Source organism: Vanellus vanellus, assembly GCF_965231255.1.
Source record: "Vanellus vanellus genome assembly, chromosome: 19".
In the NCBI taxonomy this organism is placed as follows: Eukaryota; Metazoa; Chordata; class Aves; order Charadriiformes; family Charadriidae; genus Vanellus; species Vanellus vanellus.
In genome coordinates this window covers 8,192,286-8,209,784 of record NC_138924.1, presented here as the reverse complement: position 1 = coordinate 8,209,784, position 17,499 = coordinate 8,192,286, and the positions used below count along the sequence as shown (strand labels likewise).

Sequence of the window (17,499 nt, the reverse complement as noted above, 5' to 3'; positions counted from 1 at the left end):
GGAGCTGCCCGCGGGGCCCGGCGGCGGGCGGGGGGCGGCGGGCGGGGGGAGCGGCGGGGGGGCCCGGGCCAGCGCCGCCTCCAGGTAGCCCACCTTGAAGCGCTCCTCGGCCAGTGCCCGCTGCAGGCGGCGCAGGTGGCGGCGGCAGCGCTCCAGCTCCCGTTCCATGGCCCGTACCGAGCCCAGCTCCATGCGGGGCGCCGGTTCCCCCGGGAACTCCGCTTGCCAATGCCGCGCGAAGTCCGCCCGGGCCGCTTCGCCCGCCGCCGCCGCCGCCTCGCCCGCCGCCATCCCCCCCCTCCCCCTTCGGCACCGGCCCCAAGTTTCCCCCCCCCCCCCCCCCGCGCCGCCGCCGCCGCCGCCGCCGCCGCCGCCGCCTTCCGCCCCCCCCCCCCCGCGCTGCCACCGCCGCCGCCGCCGCCGCCGCGGGGCCTGACGTCGGTGCCCGCCCCCGGCCCGCCCCGCCTCGGCACGGCCCCGCCGGGGCGGGGAGCAGCGCTGCCACCGCCTCCCCCCGGGCTGCGCTCCGGCTGCAGAGCCGGTGGAGGGAGCGGGAGGGGGTTACCTGCACCCGGCGGCTCCGCCTCTGCCCCTCCGTTCCCCCCGGGGGGAGCACCGCAAAGGGCTCCCCGGGCTTCCTCCGTGATGGGGTTCGGGAGCCCGAGCGGGGTGCGGGGGGAGGGGGGTGTGTTGTATTCTCGGTTGTTTCGACCTTCGGTTCCTCCGTCCCCATCTCCGGGTGTCCCCGGAGGAGCTGCGGGAGGATGCTGTGGTCTGGTGTCGGCAGCGTCAGAGCAGTTAACGAAGCGACAGCTGATGGCACAAACAATCCCACGCACCGCAAGAAATCGGTCCCCGAGCCAGGAACAACCGAGCCTCGAAGGCGCGGGGTAGCTCCTGGGCCTCCCTCAGCCCACACGTGCCCCGGCCTTTGCCATGGAGCTCTGCCTGTCTCCCGGCCATCCTCATCCTCAGGCCAGCGATGCCCTGCCTGCCCTGCCCATCTCGGGATGGAGGGGCCATTCCTGCCAGACGGAGGGGCAGACACAAACTCCTGCGGTGGCTGATGAAGGCCCACGCAAGGCTTTTCCCCCACTCTCTGCCCCACCGCCTGTGCCCGCTGCCTTTAAGCTGCCGGGGAAGAGCGTGTCCCCCGGCTCACTCCCACCCCACGGGACAGGGCTTTCCAATGCCGTGCCCTGGGCAGGGTCTGCGGTTCCCTTGTGCCATGCGAGGTGCCGGGATGTGGGACCTCGTGGAGTGCCGGGGACAGAGGCAGGAGCCTCCAGGCAGCCGCGAGGAGCTGCCTTCCCCTGCCTCCTCCCCAGTACTGCGTGACGGCTGGCTGTGGATGACTCACAAGCCTGTGTCCCTTGTGCCACCTGGCCGTGCCCCAGCAGGAAAAAAGCGCCCTATTTATTCACCCACGGAGCCCAGGCGGTGTCACAACCACCGCCTCCTCCTTCCCCTCCGTCACTGCCCGAGAGCAGGGGGCTGCGCAGAGGTGTTGTGCCAGTCCCCGGCTCTCACGCCTCAGCACCACAGCCTCCTTGCAGCACAGCTGTGCCTCCCAGTGCAGCCTTCCCGAGGAGGATGGATGGTGCTGGGACACCGCCAGGAGCCGGGCAGCCCGCCGGCCCGTGTCGGCTGCCCCCTCACCACCCCACCAGGGTCTCATCTCCGGGGAGGTTGTGCTCCCAAGATGGTCCTGGCAGCTCTCATCTGGATGCAGCAGCGTTTTGGGGGTGCTGGATGGGTGCGGGTGGGGGGCAGCCAGTCCTGGACCCTTTGCAGGAGCTGCAGCCTCTGCTCAGCAGCAGTGTTAGGGGTGAAGACTCCCAAAATATGCCTCTGGGGGGATGGGCCCCATGAGAGCTGCGGTGATGCTGCCCAGGATGTGCAGGTGCTCATCCAGCGCTCAGCAGTGCCCCAGGTTCAGTGTGACACGTGGTGGAGAGGTGGGGTGTCCCCAGGGGTCGAACCCCTTCATGGAGGCTGGGAAGGAGGGGGTGGGGGGGTGTCACGAGTGGCCTGATTTATTCATGGCGACGGATAATTACAGCTCTTTCATCATCTGTGAGGCAGACAGGCCCGGCAGAGCCTTACAACGCATTTCTGGCTCCCCATCTCAGCCCATAAATCTCTCCAGCGCATGGCGATAAATCAGCGGGGGCCGAGGAAGCGGGGCCGGGGTGGGCGTTCCTGCTGGCCTCCCACCCTGTAATGGGCACCTAGGTAGGAAGCGTCCAGGACGAGGTGGGGATGGCCCAGCGGGAGGCACTAATTACAGGCGGCAGGTGGCATCTGATGCCCCGTGATTTACAGCCTGGCCTTGCCCGCTTCCGAGAGCCAGGGCTGGATCCCTGCAGGGCCAGGGCTGCCCGGAGCCGAGATGCTGGGAAACCCCGGCAGCGCTCCCCGGTGAGCTCCTGGGGGCTGCCAGGACAGGGGCAGTGGGCTCTGCCCTGCCTGGTGGGCACCTTGAGGCTGCTGCCCGCCCTCTGCCCCTCACGGCTTTGTGCCCGGCTCCGCCGCCTCCGTGTCTGCCCTGTACTGCACCTCCAGCCCTCCCACACCAGCAAAAACCTCCCCGCGGCAGGGATCCATCCTGCTTGGCTGGGTTCTGGACAGGCAGGTCTCTAAGCGGGTCCAGGACGCGTGGACTGCCGGCATTCAAGGATCCCGAAGAGCCCCTCGCTCCCGAGCTGAGCTCACCAGGTAAAGTCAGCAGCCTGGGGAGCATCTGCTCCTGGGCAGAGCAAGGCTGGGCGGCCAGAAGGCCACTGGGGAGAACAAGATGGCCATGGTGAGCACAGGTGAGTCCTCAAAAATATTTGCAAGCTTGACCTCCCTTTGAAGTCCCACTGGCTGGTCCTCCCCTCTCCCCGAGGCCCCAGCTCCTGATTTACTGGGTTCCGGGAGCAGAGGCACCTAAATTAGCTCCGACTTCAAAGAGCCAAGAGAGGAGAAGGGCAATAGACAAATAACCCCCCGCTAATTGTGGCTATTGATCAAAAGTGAGCTGGGATGATCAGATAGGAAGGGATGGATCAAGGGTGGGGGGTGGGGGTGCACACGTGCTCCCAGGGCTCTGCTTTTGCACCAGTTACCCCAACAATTTGTCAGACCCACTCCTGGGCCATTTTTCAACGTGTTACCCCTCACGCAGGAAGGCATTTAGCGACCGCTCGCTAATGAAACGGTGGGCAAACACACGTGGCGGCCCCGCGCTGCTCCGAGGATGGGGACCTGGCCCTCCCCATGGCCTCCGGACCTGCCGCACCTGGCAGGTCCCTCTGTCCCGCCAGCCTGGGGATGCAGAAAACAAGGAGCTGCTTTCAGCATCAGCTTCCCCAGAGTAAGCGGGGGGCAGGCCCGGCAGCGCCTGCCCAGACAGCTCTGCCCCCGGGCTCCACGCTGCTGGGAAGGGACAGGAAGGCTCTGGAGGCAGGTAGCACTTTAGCTCTTTTATCACCTGCCCCAATTCCCCCTGCCACATTCCTGCTTCCTCCTCCGCAGGGCAGAGGCATCCCAAGCCCCCACATTCCTCCCCTGGCTCCCAGGAGCTGCTCCTGCCCGGGCACCTGCCTACCTCCGTGCCCACGGATGCTCCCGGCTTGCCGGGGTGCAGCTGCGCGGAGCAGCCCAAAGTTGCTGTCTCAAAGGCAGCTCAGTGCTCCGGCCCCGTTCCTGGGGCAGGAGTCATTTTGTCTTCTCCCGCACCCAGGCACAAGACTCGCTGCCCCCCTCAGCAACCTCATCGCTCCGTGCCTCAGTTTCCCCTAGCTGGGAAATGACAGAAACGCCGCAGCATGAGGGAGCCTGGGGGAGCAGAGCCCAAGCCCTGTGCCAGGGCGGCGATGCCCCATGGGGCTCTGCCCCACAGTACCCTATAAAACCCAGGGATGAGCCGCCAGTCCTCCCAGAGCAGCACCGGGAACTCCTGCAGGAACCAAACTCTTAGCAGAGACTAAAGCATGCACTGCAATGTGTGCTTGGCAGAGGTGTTTCCCCACCTTGGGGCCTGGGAGCATCCCACCGCGCATTCTGGGCACCCCGGTACCGGTGTCCCAGGCTCCAGCTGTGCTCAGGAGCATCCCGGCGGGCAGAGGCCAGGCATAGCTCGCCCTGCGCCTCTCTGCAAGGCAGCACACCTGCGGGCAGGTGAGGAGGGTCGGGAGGGAGCCACGTGACGAGCCCCGCCGTGGGGTTTTTAGAGGCGGCTGCGTGTCCCTGGAGGAGTGTCTCCCACACCTTGCAGGAGGCAGGACCGCAGCAGCACCTCTCCCGCTCCCCCTCGCCGCGGCCATGTCCGGAGCAGCCATGGGCAAAGGCACAGCGCCCGAACCTGACAGCTCGGAAGAGGAGCTGGAAGCGGGAGCCGCAGCCCGGGCGTGCTGTGGGCAAGGTCTGTGGGTCCCCCAGGGGAGGGAGGCAGCCGCCCGCCTGGAGGACGCTGAAGGGATGAAGGTGAGGAAGAGGAGCAGGCCGGTGCGCTCCAAGGCCAGGCGGATGGCTGCCAACGTCAGAGAGCGCAAGAGGATCCTGGACTATAACCAAGCCTTCAACGCCCTGCGGCTGGCCCTCAAACATGACCTCAGTGGCAAAAGGCTTTCCAAAATCGCTACCCTCCGGCGAGCCATCAACAGGATCACAGCTCTGTCCCTGTCCCTGCACGGGGCCGTGCGCTGCTGGCCCTGCACCCACTCCGAGTGCCACAGCCGGGCCGCGGTCCCTGCACGGGAGGTGGGGGCGAAGGCCACCCACCCCCAGCTGCCCTGGGAGCCCGGTTACGCAGGCGCTGCCGGCTTGCAGCGCTGCCCTCCGTCCCCTCTCTACACCACGTTTTCCCCTGAGAGGCAGCTCCAGCGCTACGAGAGCCCAAAGGAGGATCCCTCCGTGCCCAGTCCCACCTATTGCTCCAGTGGGACCCACCACCCCGGGCTCCGGGGCCAGCAGAGATACATGGACAGCCCGCGAGACCCCCTGGCCGGGGCAGTCCCCTGGCAGCTGGGCTATTGCCAGAGCTGGGGACACCAGCAGTGCCTTCCCATCCACTGACCTGCGGGCTGGGGTGGCAAGACGGTGCCGGGAAGGTAACGCATCCGCGGGACAAACGGGGGGAGCGGGAAGGGATGTTTGTGTGAGAGAGAAGCGCTGCGGGATGGGATGGAGAGCTCGGCTGCAACGCTGGTGAGAGCTGTGAGCCCCCGACGCACCGTACGGGACCCCAGTGCTGTCCGGCTGTGGGTCTCCGCTCTGCGGGAAAACTGGGGAAGGTGGAAAGTCCTCTGGAAGCGGCAGCTCTGTGTTTCTGGTTGCGAGGCGTCACTGTTGCCGGTTGTCACTGTTATTTATTCTCTCTTGCTTGCTCTGTGAGAAAACATGAGTTCCAAACCCAGCACCAGGGCTGTTAATATGTGTGGGGTGGACAGATGGGCCGTGGGGATCACACTAAAGCCCTTGGCTGGCTGGTGTCTCTTGGCTCCCGATGGTGAAGGAGGGGAGCAGAAGCGGGGAAAGGTTACTGCCCTGGGACTTTTGATGCTAAGCTCATTGGTGCGGCCGTTTGTGCCCAGCAGATTTGTGAGGCCAGGCTGGGATGGGAGACAGATGTCGGCTTTCATAAAACCCACCCATCCGTTGGCGGTTTCCTCCTGATCACGGCAAAGTGGCTCTGGTGGGACAGGTTGATAGCACGCTCCCGGCTGGTCCCAGCGGTGCGGAGGAAAGGGGGAATTTTACCTGAAAGACCCCTTTGGCCCCTTCCCTCCGGCTCAGAGAGCTCAGACCGGCTGGGAAGGCTCCCCTTCTGCCCAGGGCTCAGCAAACTGGAATTGCTGCAGGAATTAGGCAGGGTGTTACTGCCGCACACATGACAAACGGCAGATTTTTGCACAGGGTAAATGGCACTGCGTTATTCCTGCAGTGCCGAGCCCCCGCAGAGCTCCTCCAGCCCTTCCACTCCCACCCCAGTGCTCCCAGCCAAGCCCCAGCGCTGGCTGCCAATACACCAAAGGCAGGCAGTCCTTTCCCTCCTTTCCCTGCTGGGGGGGGGGGCACATGCTGGAACAACCATCTCAACCCTCCGCTCCGGTGTCCTAGTCCCTCCCTGGGGTCTCCTCCTCCTCCTCCCTTAATTCCCGGGTGGGAAAAGGCAGCCGGGAAATGAGCAGAGGAAAGCTAGCAGCAGCCAGGAGAGAGAGCTCTTTGCTCAGCAAAGGAGCCTCTTTGAAGTGCTGACAGTGTGAGGCATCTTGGCTTTAATCTCCAACAGATGTTCCCCCTGCCAGGAGAAGGCCTGCAGCGATGACCGCTGAAGGAATCCTTCTTCTCCTAACAGCATCCCTGCGCTGGGCGGCTTCCCCTTCTCCGGCTCTCCCCCGAGCAGCGCATGTCCCTGCTCTGCATCACAGGGGGAGTGAGAGCCTGGCAATACCGGCATGCAAAGAAGGTTTAAGTGAAACCCAGCCCTAACCCAGACACAAATCCCTCCCTCCACCCAAATTTGCATCTCCAGGTTTTACCCCCAGCTTTGGTGATCAGTCAAGGCGAGACAGATGGAAGCAGATGGCCGGAGAGGCAGAAGCAGGGGCAAGGCATAATAACCCCGCAGACCCCCCAAGGCAGGGTCACCTCACTGCTCTTGGGTTCACGTGTAGGAAACACGGGTCCTAATCCTGCCTGGAGGCTGTGGGATGGGATGAATCCTGGGGGAGGGAGGGAAAGGGGGGCAGCAGCCTGGGCAGGCTCTGGGTAGTGCTGGGCATCGAGGAGCAGGTCCCAGTCAGCAGCAGGGGCCGTGGGCACCTCTGGGAGAGGCAGAAGGTGCTGGGTGCACCCCATAGATGGCACTCACTGTCAGGGAAATCCCTGACAAATTTGGAACTGAAGCATAGTACAGAATGGGTGGCAACCATCCATCTTTGCCAGGCCTCCAGGTTCTGTGGGTTTTTTCAGTCCTCCCTCCTGCCCATCACCCCCTGCTCCCGAGGATGCTGTTATTTGCTGCGCAGAACTCAACCCACCCCTGCACCAGCACCCGTTCTCCTTTGCGGCTCCTATGTAGGGACACAGTATCTGTCACTGATTTGGTATCCCTGTCCCCAGCCGACGTGTCTCCAGGGTCACCCAGGCGCAGTGAGACCAGGGCAAGCTCTGCACAGCGTTCCCAGGGCTCGGGAAGGATGCGTTCCCAGAGCGGCTGGAGCCAGGGGTACCGCCGGACACCCCCACACCGCCCAGGGTCTGGGCTGTGTCGCACGTCCCCCGCCTGCCTGGGGAAAGGTTTTCAGCCAGGAGGGACCTAGGGACAGTAGGGCTGTGTGTACCGACCCCCAGCAGAGAGCTGCCCTCGGCATCCCCCTGCTCCTCCGGGGCTGGAGGCGGCCACCGAGCCCCGCTGGCGCTAGCCGAGCCCGTTCGGGGCTGGGCTCTCACGTACCGCTGCAGCGGAGCGGAGCCCCCGGGAGCCCCCGGGAAGAGAGGGGGGTCGGTGGGGCGGGACAGAGCCTCAGCCTAGAGGCGGCAGGGGACACGCCGGCTTTCCCCCCGGCTCCACCCCGCCGCATCCCTGCCAGCATCCCCGGGGGCGGCGGCACCGCCTGCAACCGGGGGCTGAGCGCGGTCCGGGGGCGGGGGGGGACGGGGACATCCCGGGGGCGGTTCCGCGGCCCCGATCCTGCCCTGGGGGCCGAACCGGGTTGGCCCCTCCTCCGGCACGGCCTCCCGCGGGGCGGCGAGCCCCCAGCGCAGAGCGGCGGCGGCGGGGCGAGCTCGGAGCCCGCTCCGCCGGGCCATGGCGAGCGGCGGCGCCGCGCCCGGGGGCTCGGGCTCGGGCTCGGGCTCGGGCTCGGGCACGGCGCTGCCCACCCGCCTCCAGGAGACCGAGAAGCTGCTGGCGCCGGTCGAAGGCCGGGAGGAGAAGGGCCTCCGCGGCTCCAAATCCTTCACCGCCGCGCTGCCCGGCGAGGCGGAGCGCAACGGGCACGGGCTCGCCTACAAGTCGGTGTCGGTCGGGCACCTGGAGGCGGCCCCGCTCTCGCCGTCCCGGCTCAGCCTGGGCAGAGCCTCCTCCACGGCCACCAGCACGGCGGCACCGGAGCAGGGCCGCCCGCGGGACTACCTGGTGCTCGCCATCTTCTCCTGCTTCTGCCCCGTCTGGCCCATCAACGTCGTGGCCCTCGTCTTCTCCATCATGGTGAGTGCGGGACCCGCCGTGCGACCCGGACCCGCCCCGGTTCCCGCCGCCGCCGCCCTCGACGGCCGCCACCGGGGCCGGAGCTGTCCGCGGTGCTGCAGCGGCGGGGAGCGGGGGGCGCGGCGGGGAGCGGGGCGGGAGGCGGCTGCACAGCTCCCGCGGCTCAGCCGGGGGCGCGGGGAGCTCGGCCGGGCTGTGCCACCGCTTCGATCGGGGAAGGGAGACGGGTGGAGGCGGGCAGGGGCTCCCTCCGAGCCGGCGGGGACCCCCGGCAGCACCGGCGCCCCGGCCCGGTGGGATGGAGAAGGGCGGCCCGGGATTTGGGGGTGGGATCCGGGCGCACCCAGGGCAGGGCTCTGGGAAGCCCGGTGGCTCCGGGAAACCCAGTGGCTCCGGGAAGCCCGGTCCCTGCCGCCCGGCAGCGGTCCAGAACGGCTCGCCGGGTTTCCCCGGGAAGGAGCTGCGTGGCAAAGAAAGGACAAGGGATCTCCCTCCGCACCTCCTCGCAGCCGAGCCCAGCCCTGCAGCACTGGGGAGACCCTGGCTGGGGGCTGGTTCCTGTCCTCAGGCACTTCAAAGGGATGGGCTGTACCTGCAGATCTTTTAATTGCCCTGGAGAAGCATTTTTCTCCATTAAACATCCCCCACACCTCAGCAAATACACCACCACCAAAGCAGGGGAGAAGAAAGCCAGCCGGCCTCCCACCCATCTCAGGTACAGGTGGCTTTGTCAGCACAGCACTGCAAGTATGGCCACCCCCTTACCCATCAGGACACCCCACTGCTTAACAGCCCCCGGGCACCTTTTGTGCCCTTGATTTGCAATGAAGGCAAAGCCTTTCTTTGAAAATGAGCTCAGGGAAAGCAATTACCCGCTTGCTACACAGAAATACACCGAGGGGCACCTACAGCCAGCACTTCCCCAAAACCCACCACCAACTTGAAGACAGACACCAGCAGTAACCATAGAAAGTCCTCTAGAGAGACCAGTTTCCATTTTGAGGAGGAATCATCGTTTCTGCCAGTGCCAGCTGTCATCTGCGTAGTACAGTTGTGTGGCGGAGCCTGTTTAGGCAGCATACGGGGAAGCCAGCCAGCCTTGTCTGGCTTTGCACCGCACCGGGAGGGTAAGCAGCTGGGTATTGCATATCCACAGTAATAAACAAGGGCTCTCACGGGGATTTTCCAACCACATTAGCCTTCATGCAAAATAGATTCTCACACTCTCCCTTGCAGGCGTTAGAGCCTCCGGCGCAGCGGGGATGTGCGTTGGGCCACATAAACCCTATGGAGTGGGAGAGTGAGCAGTGAATAAGGAGCAGGAGCCAGTTCCTACTGCCAGATCGTGAGGTACTGGTGTGTCTTTGCTGTGTTAAACACAAAGGGAGGCAGGACCAACAAGGCAATAAGACTATTTGGCCGCCTTCTGCTTCCAAGGCCCGTGACAGCATCGACAAGAGCCCACCCAGAGCTGAGGAAGGGGATGCCCGACTCCGGCCCTCTGGGGCTGCCGAGACAGAAAGCGCCCTTGGATGAGTTTGTCCTCTGGGACAAGGTTTCTAGCACACACAGCACCTTAGTAGCCAGTGTGTATCTTCTGGCCTTCTCACAGTGCTCTCTGCACTCTCTGTCCCCTGGGACACTTGATTTATCACTGCCGTTTCTAGTCCTGGCCACGCCTGTACCATCATCTCCCACATCTGCCAGCCAGGGACCCCTGCACAGCGCCAGTAGACCAGATGAGGAGTGATCCTTGCTCTGTGCTGACCCTGGGGAGCCAGGAAGCATCTGGCTGGGTCCTCCTGCCAGCAGGAACAGCTCTCAGAGCATCAGCCGATGTTTCACCTGCTTACACCAGGGGGAATTTAGTTCCCAGTCACCCCTGAGCCTCCCACAGGCTTAGGTCTCCCCACAGAATAAAACCTAGGAGTGCCTGATCACATGCAAATCTGAGCAGGAACCAGGTTTTCACGATTCCCGGCACCTCCGGGGGGCAGGGGGACCTTTCCACAATGTGCTGATGTTCCTTTAGCTCTGCGATTGTATTTTTCTTTCCTAAGTCAATGCTTTTTGCACAGGAAAGCTTTTTTCTGGGCAATAAGCAGCAACCAGAGAGGAAAGCAAATGAATGCTTTTGGGTTTAGTGTCTCATAAATCATTTTTCAAAAGCTGCTCTCAGATCCCAGCAGGGCCTATGGCCAGAGGTGGAAAAAAAAACCCTGCTCCAGCCTCCAGCCTGTTCCTGATAACGCTGGTCTCGTGGAAACAAGCTACCTGGAGGCTCCTCCACTGACCCTTAGATGCATTTTCTTGACCAAGTGAGGACCTGGCTGCTCTAAGGGGTTCAGGTCCCTGCCCAAGCCGGAGTGCAGGGCTGGTGGACACAAGAGCAGTGCAGCCCCGTGGGACCCATGTCAGAGGAGTGCAGGGCAGGGCCGGGTACCTGACACACACACACACACACACACACACACACACACACACACTGTATTGATGTTATCAAATCCCTCCCCTACCTTCCTGCATGCAGCCACATCAGAAGCAGCAGAGGGGTCACTTACCAGCGTACAAAACTCCAAACAGATGAAGTGAAGTAGGAAAAGAAAGGTAAATCCAGCCAGAACCAGCATAAAGTAATGCCAAGGGCAATTCTGCACAGCGCTTGGCGTCCAAAATAAGTGCTGTCATTCCCAAAAGATGTGGGAGAAGTCAAACTACCCTTACTCATTTCAAATGGCACAGTCATCTGTCTAAGTCTGATGTTGACTTATACCTCTCTCAGAATGTTTTCTTCAACAAAACGCGAGTGTCGAGGATGAATGATTTATTCCGAGTAACTGGTGGAAGGCAGCAGAGTGCATCCAAAGCCAGTTCATAAATTGGGAAAGAGAAGGTGACAATTTGTCTTCTCCGTCCCTGGGACTAGCACGGAAAAGTAATTGCCTTCATTTGCAACAAGACAACTTAGGTGATCTATTAGGGGAAAATCCCCTTCTGAACAGTAACTGGAACAGATAGCGGTCTGAGAACAGGTAAGATTAATAACTCTTTTGAACCGCCCGGACTTACCTGGCCCCATGGGTGCCGCAGTACAGCCCCGCTTCCAGGGTCCTTCAGGTTTTCTGGTACTCGGCTGTTAATAGGGAGTCCCTTGGCACACACCCAGTGACTCACTCCCCCGTAGCCCCCAAGCCTTTCGGAGATATTCTGCCTCGGCGAGTCTTGATTAATAAACAAGATGTTCATGTTTTTATGTGGAAAGCAAAACACAGGATTAGTGATACTAGAGAGCTATAATCAAACCGTTCCACACCGATGAATAACATGTCTACAGTAACAAACGCTTGCTAAACACCCCATGCCAATGCTGATGTATTTTTCATAATTGTTCAGGATAAATGAGCAGTAAACACTTCCAGAAGCTGTAGCGATAAATATATCAAATTTGTTAGCCTATATTTTTTCCCTAGAAGACAGCTAAAACGCCATATTTCACAGCAAGCTAACCCACACCCTGCAAAAATATTACACTTGTTACAAAAATCTGAGCCTAAAAAATAATATCCCAAATGTTGGAAGCTGCCAGCGAGCAGGGCAGGGATCCCGTCAATCCCTGGGCTACTGCGTCCTCCCAGTCTCTCCCCACCAGCCCATGAGGCTTCATTTTGTCACCTCCTGTTCTGGAATGAAAACAGGCTCTCGGCTGCATCCCATCGATTTTAGATATTGTCTGTCAAACGTGCTGGCGAGACCAGACGGAACAAGGTCTTGAGCTCTCCTGGTGTCAGCGGTGGGGACGTTGTTATAGATGGTGGCACGTGAGCGGAGCGGGACGTTTGCAGGGATGCAGTTGGAGCAGCCGTCTGTCTGAGGCTCCGCTACGTTGTTTACGTGGTGACACAAACTAAAATGAGCACACGGAAACCTTCAAAGCTGCATTTTACCTACCTGAGCGCTACAGAGCAGCAGCCAGCGCACCGCCCGGGCTGGGGACGTTTTGGTCATGGCGCTGCCAAGAGGGTAGTGGTGTTAAAGCAGAATGAACGGGAAATGGAGTAGTATTTGTCCATTTGAATTCTCAGTGATGGTTCATGGTCAGTGCTGGAGCTGTGCTAGGCCTCCTCACTCTAAATTTTCTTTTTTTAAAAAAAAACCAACCATTTGACAGGGGACCCTTACCAAAAGAGTTATTTCAGTTTTCCAGTTGTTATTTTAATACACACATTTTTTGAAAGGAAAGTGGGATTGTTTTAATACACTTCCACCTTTAGCTCTTCTTAACTAGCATATTTATTTTTTTAACTGGGAGTTTCCCCAGTGTTAGCAGCCACCCTCCAAAGGGAGGAGCCAGCACACGGTACCCGACTGGGGGCAGCTGCCGGCCCTACAGCCTGCCCCAGATCGTCCTCTTCTCCTGAGACCCAGCTCAGCGAGGCAGCATGGCTGGAGATGGATGGGGCAGAGAAGAAGCCTTTAACCCAACCAAAAATGTTAAATAGTCAAAAGCACCTCTAAAGAAAGAGTAACCGCTTCAGGGCAGTTAAAATATTTACATACCCCATCCCCAGTGAGGTCGGGGGGGGGGTTTGCTCAACTCCTCCACCGGATCAAGGTGACAGACCTGTGTGCTGGGCTCCTTCCTCCTTGCCCTGGTCTCTCCCCCCAGTCTGCCTCGCTCCCCTTCCCCCCTACTCCAAGCCTTCCCGACCAGGTTGAAAGTGTTACCGATGGACCTTAAAACTCTTTATCCAGCTTCCCTCTCTCCAAAAGCACTTCCCGATGGGTTTCACGGGAGGCAGAAGGGCTCTGCATGAATTCGGGAAGGCTTTTTGGTCCGAAGAACCACGCTAGTCGCACACCGTCTGCCTCTGGCGGAGCAGGGAGCTCCCGTTTTGCTGATGGAGGGGCTCCAGCCTCTCCACCGCACACGCAGCGAATGCTGACGCACGGTGAGTAATTTCACCGTCATAACCTCGCCGTGGTACCGCGCAGCTGCCCTTCTGCTAAGTGCTAGGTCCTCCCTCGGCCAAGTGCAGGCAGCCCAGCGCACTGGCTCCGGCAGGCTGGGGAGCACTTTGGGCTCTTCTCTCAGCAGTAATGCTTCTCCCTCACCAGGAACTCTGACTTTTGGTAGTTTTCACTTGGGAACCAAATGATTGCCAATTACAAGAGCAAGAAGCAAGATCTTTCTTGTTTAATGACTTGCTCTGCAAGTTTACGATGCAAGTGTGTACTGTACTTTTTCTCAGGAGCTGTGCTTGGTCTTCAGGTTGCTGTGTGTGGTTAGGTCAAGCAGAGGCTTCTCTTGCCCAGCAGATGGGCAGCACTGCTGAGCACGGGGCAGTAAGAGGGCTGGCACTGAAGCTCAGGGCAGTCAGGCCACAGCATCGCCCTCACTGCCCCGGTGGGCACCAGGCAAGGTCTCGGTGAGCCCACGATCATCCGGTCTCATGTCTTTCCTCTTTGGGTGTAAGCCCAAATCCTGCTCCATCCATCCAGCTCCTTGCAGCGGTGGCCCTGGCAGCAATGCTGGGCAGACCCTGGGGAAGCTTCCCTAACCCTCCCGGAGATGCCCCCAGGGGCTGGATCTCTGCCGAACCCGTTGGTGGCCAGCCCCGACTGAGCAGTGAAAAGCAAAGTTTCCAAGGGAAGCTCCAAGTTGTGTTCTCCAGCCACCCTGCGTTGCCACTCGTTCCCAAAGAACAGGACCGCTGCAATTTATCCCACCGAGAGCCTCCCGTTAAGACACTGGCGCCCACCAACAGGCAAGTCCTGTTCCAGCTCCGACTCTTGGGGATCTCTCTTCATCCCTTAATGAGCCCCCACACAATAATTTCCAGGCACCTACTAGTGCCTTCCCCCGTGCCCCTCCTCAGCCCTGCCACAGCCAGCGAGCCCTTTCTTTAAGTTACAGAGCAGAGGAAAGCTTTCGCTGAGCCGCTCGAAGAAATCAATAGAGCAGCAGGGGAAATCACAACGCAACCAGAAGCAGAATAGAGAAGCTCTGTGGACTATTCCTTCCCTCCCTACAGCACACACACGAGCAGGAATTCACTGGAGGAGGACTGCATTTAAAAACAGTGGCGGCGAACACAACCCGTCTACGTTGATGCAGAAATTCAGGGTAACGCAGAGGCACCAAAGCACTTCCCATCCCAAGATGAGAGCCAGCAGTCACTGCCCGCTTCGTCACAGCCCGTTCCTCTCGCACACACGTGCAGCTCCAACGGCCAGCAAAGAGGTCACATGCCGCTTCGGAAATGTCACTGCTTTTTTTTTTTTTTTTTTCCCAGTTTGTCAGTGATAGTCAAACTGCCGATATACATCACTTCTCAATACATAAGTTTGCGGCAGACGATGGAGGCAGGATGCTTTTCCTGTATGAAAGCTGCAGAAGGGCAGTGGTACCCCTGGGGGATGCGGTCCCCCTGGGGGATGCGGTCCCCTGCACGGTCCCGTAGAATTGAGCTGCTCTGGGGACTGAAGTCAAGAATTTGGGGGTTTTCAGAGCCAGAGAGGGGCTGCTGCTGGCTGGGGCTGCGCTGTGCCTCCTTGTCCCACGCCGGGGCTATTTCTTAATCACTCCAATAAAATCCACACTTGAGCCAGTCCTGCTCCTACCCAGGGCAAACACAACGGCATCCCAGGTGGGCTGCTCCAGGCACATCACTCCTGCAGGACCACAGGCTGTCAAAGCCACGGGCTCGTGAGGGGGTTCCGCGTGCCACCCTTCGAGAGCCCAGGGGGGCGCATCCAGCCCCCCCCGCTGACACAGCAGCTCTCATTTTGGGGACTACAGCCAGAGAGTCGCCCCAGAGCCGCAGCCATTCTCAGGGCCTCTTTCTGTGTTTCCCCCTAGTCGAGGAACAGCGGGCAGCAAGGGGACACGGACGGAGCCCGGCGACTCGGCCGCATGGCCCGGCTGCTCAGCATCGTCTCCATTATCCTGGGGACCATCATCATCGTGCTCTACATTTCACTCAGCTTCAGAGGTAACATTTCCTTTTCTTTTCCCCGACCCAGTTAGAGCAGGAACTTCACCTGGCTCCCGTCCCCAGCCCAGTGTGCAGGACACACCTGCTCAGCACCCACCACCGCCCTCGGGCAGGTGGTGCTCCATTCCCACCCCAACTGCAGTGGTAGGGCACTAAGCACCTGTGCGGTCCGTGCTGGTTTGACCATCTCCAGCTGCACACACGCACGTAAAACACCTTGGAGAACGGGCTCCTTCCAGGAGCAACGCGCACTGTTCAAATGACCAGGATGGAAAGTCCTCCCTGTGCTGTCCCATAGTGCAGCGGTGGCCATACAAGGTCCCCCTGGTGAAAGGTCGTGCCCCGGCAAAGGCTTGTGGTGGGTTTAGACGTGTGTAGTGGGGTAAAACCAAAGGGTTTCGGGACACAAAGCAACCTGCCCAGAAATGCAACCCCAAAACGTTTGGGGAACCTCCCAAACACAATCTCACCTGCCAAACCAGCATGCAATTTAGGCAAACGGGAACCTCAGAAACACACAAACCCCAAACCAAGAGCATAAGGGAAACATCTGCGACTGCTGGAAGCTGCCCTAAGACTCTCTTTATTTTACAGTTTCCTAGAAGACGTTTTAGCATGCAAATACCTCGAAGAGGAGGAAGACAACTTTCCTTTTGGGGTTTTTACTTTCAGCCTTGCAACAAAAAATTGTCACAGTGTAGGTGGGCAGCCCTGGACAGCCTGCTCTGGAGCGCCGTCTGAAGGAACGCATGCTTCTACTTCACCGCCTCTTGGAAACGAGTTTGTACAAGTGATGGGTTAAAAAAGATCGCAAGAAGGGATGGGAATGAACATCGGACGCCAAGTGGAGAGGAGAAGGGGGAAATCCACTACCTCATTCCCCTCCAGCAAAACTCACGGAGTGGGGAGACCACTAAAGTACAAGAGGAGGAGAGAGTTTCAAGAATGAAGTTTATTTTAAAGGAAAAAATTAAGGCGAGAACAGGACATTTTGAAGAATCCTCCTAAGAATTTTGGCACAAGTCACTGAATTTTTGGGGGGTTGTTGGTTTTTAAATCGTCAAATTCTCTGTCTCTACAAAAACAAACAAACAAACAAACAAAACAACAAAAAACAAAGCTCAAACTGCCGTCAGGAGCGGAGAGCTGTTCCACAGAGGAGGAGGGCGAGCAGAGCTGCAGCAGGACCACGGCTCTGCTCCGAACAAAACGCAGCCGCAAAAGCTGGAGGATGTGGTGGGTGCTTTTGTATTTTTGATGAAAAAAAAAAAAAAAAAAGAGACAATGACCATTTGCATGCCTTTGGGAATGTTCTCCATGTCTGTTCCTACGAGCTCTTTTATCACTTAGGGCAGAGCTCGGAGCTGGCAGAGCAGGACGTTGCTGCATGAGAACGCCAGGCTCCTCCTCACCCGCTTCCCACGGTGGGGTTTTTAATGGAAGGAAAAATAATGCTTTCTCTATGAAACCACACATTTCTCTCTCTCTGTGCACCCAAAAGGAGGTTAATACTCATGGCGCTGAGAAAAGAGCCTGGTTAATCTGTAGCAGCAGTACCACGGCACGGAGAGCCCGTTCTACCCACTTACACATTTATGTCATGTCATGTCCATCACACAAAAGCTTCAGCGTGATCCAGCCCCCACCACTGTCAGTGCTCATCTCCCTGACCCTTTTGGGCTTCAGTTTAGGGCTTTCCAGGAGATTTTCAGAGGCACGGAGAAGTTTAAATTCCCCGCGCCCGTCCTCACAGCCTCATATGCTCTTCTGCATCTCTGGAAATCTCCAGCATCCCCGGAGCTGGCTGGGGACGGTTCCACAAGTAGTATTATTTTTTAATGTTTTATATTTAACATAACGAGAAAATAGACTTAGCTCCTCCCGATCTGCCTATACGTGCCCCGCGCCTCGCCACGTCTTCCACAATAGGCGGCCCCTCGGCCGTTTCCCGCAGGATCCGACCCCGACACGCTCCCTCCGGCCCCATCACCTCTTCTTCCCTCTCACCTCGTCCTTGCCGCGGGTTGTTACTGGGCTTGGTCCTCTAGCCGGCCACCCAGACTATGCAAAGTTTCATGGCCTGTTATTTCAGTCAGGCTTTGTAGATGGCTTCCGGCCATATCCATTGGCTCCGTATTAGCTGAGCCTCTCTCTTTTAGCAAAACTTTGCGGGCACAAGTACATGGCCAAGAGCTGCACTCCCCGGCCTTTCTGTTGTCTCCAGCTGACAGCCTGGGACCTAGAGATATGGACTGCAGTGAGAAAGAAGGTGTTTCGGGGCACTTCTGCTCCCCACCAACAATC

General features: G+C 59.6%; 2 protein-coding genes across 2 annotated transcripts; both read left to right on the top strand.

Annotated features, from left to right (window-relative positions):
* Window positions 1–4,308: 4,308 nt before the first annotated feature.
* Window positions 4,309–5,061, top strand: BHLHA9 (basic helix-loop-helix family member a9; the record flags this gene model as incomplete). The annotated part of the gene is made up of 1 exon (XM_082492876.1): window positions 4,309–5,061. One exon carries the CDS (start codon window positions 4,309–4,311, stop codon window positions 5,059–5,061), a length of 753 nt encoding a protein of 250 aa, XP_082349002.1.
* A 2,737-nt stretch (window positions 5,062–7,798) lies between these two features.
* On the top strand, window positions 7,799–17,243 carry TRARG1 (trafficking regulator of GLUT4 (SLC2A4) 1; the record flags this gene model as incomplete). The annotated part of the gene is made up of 3 exons (XM_082492934.1): window positions 7,799–8,200; window positions 15,060–15,192; window positions 17,125–17,243. The coding sequence occupies 3 exons, from the start codon at window positions 7,799–7,801 to the stop codon at window positions 17,241–17,243; spliced, it is 654 nt and encodes a 217-aa protein (XP_082349060.1).
* Window positions 17,244–17,499: the final 256 nt, after the last annotated feature.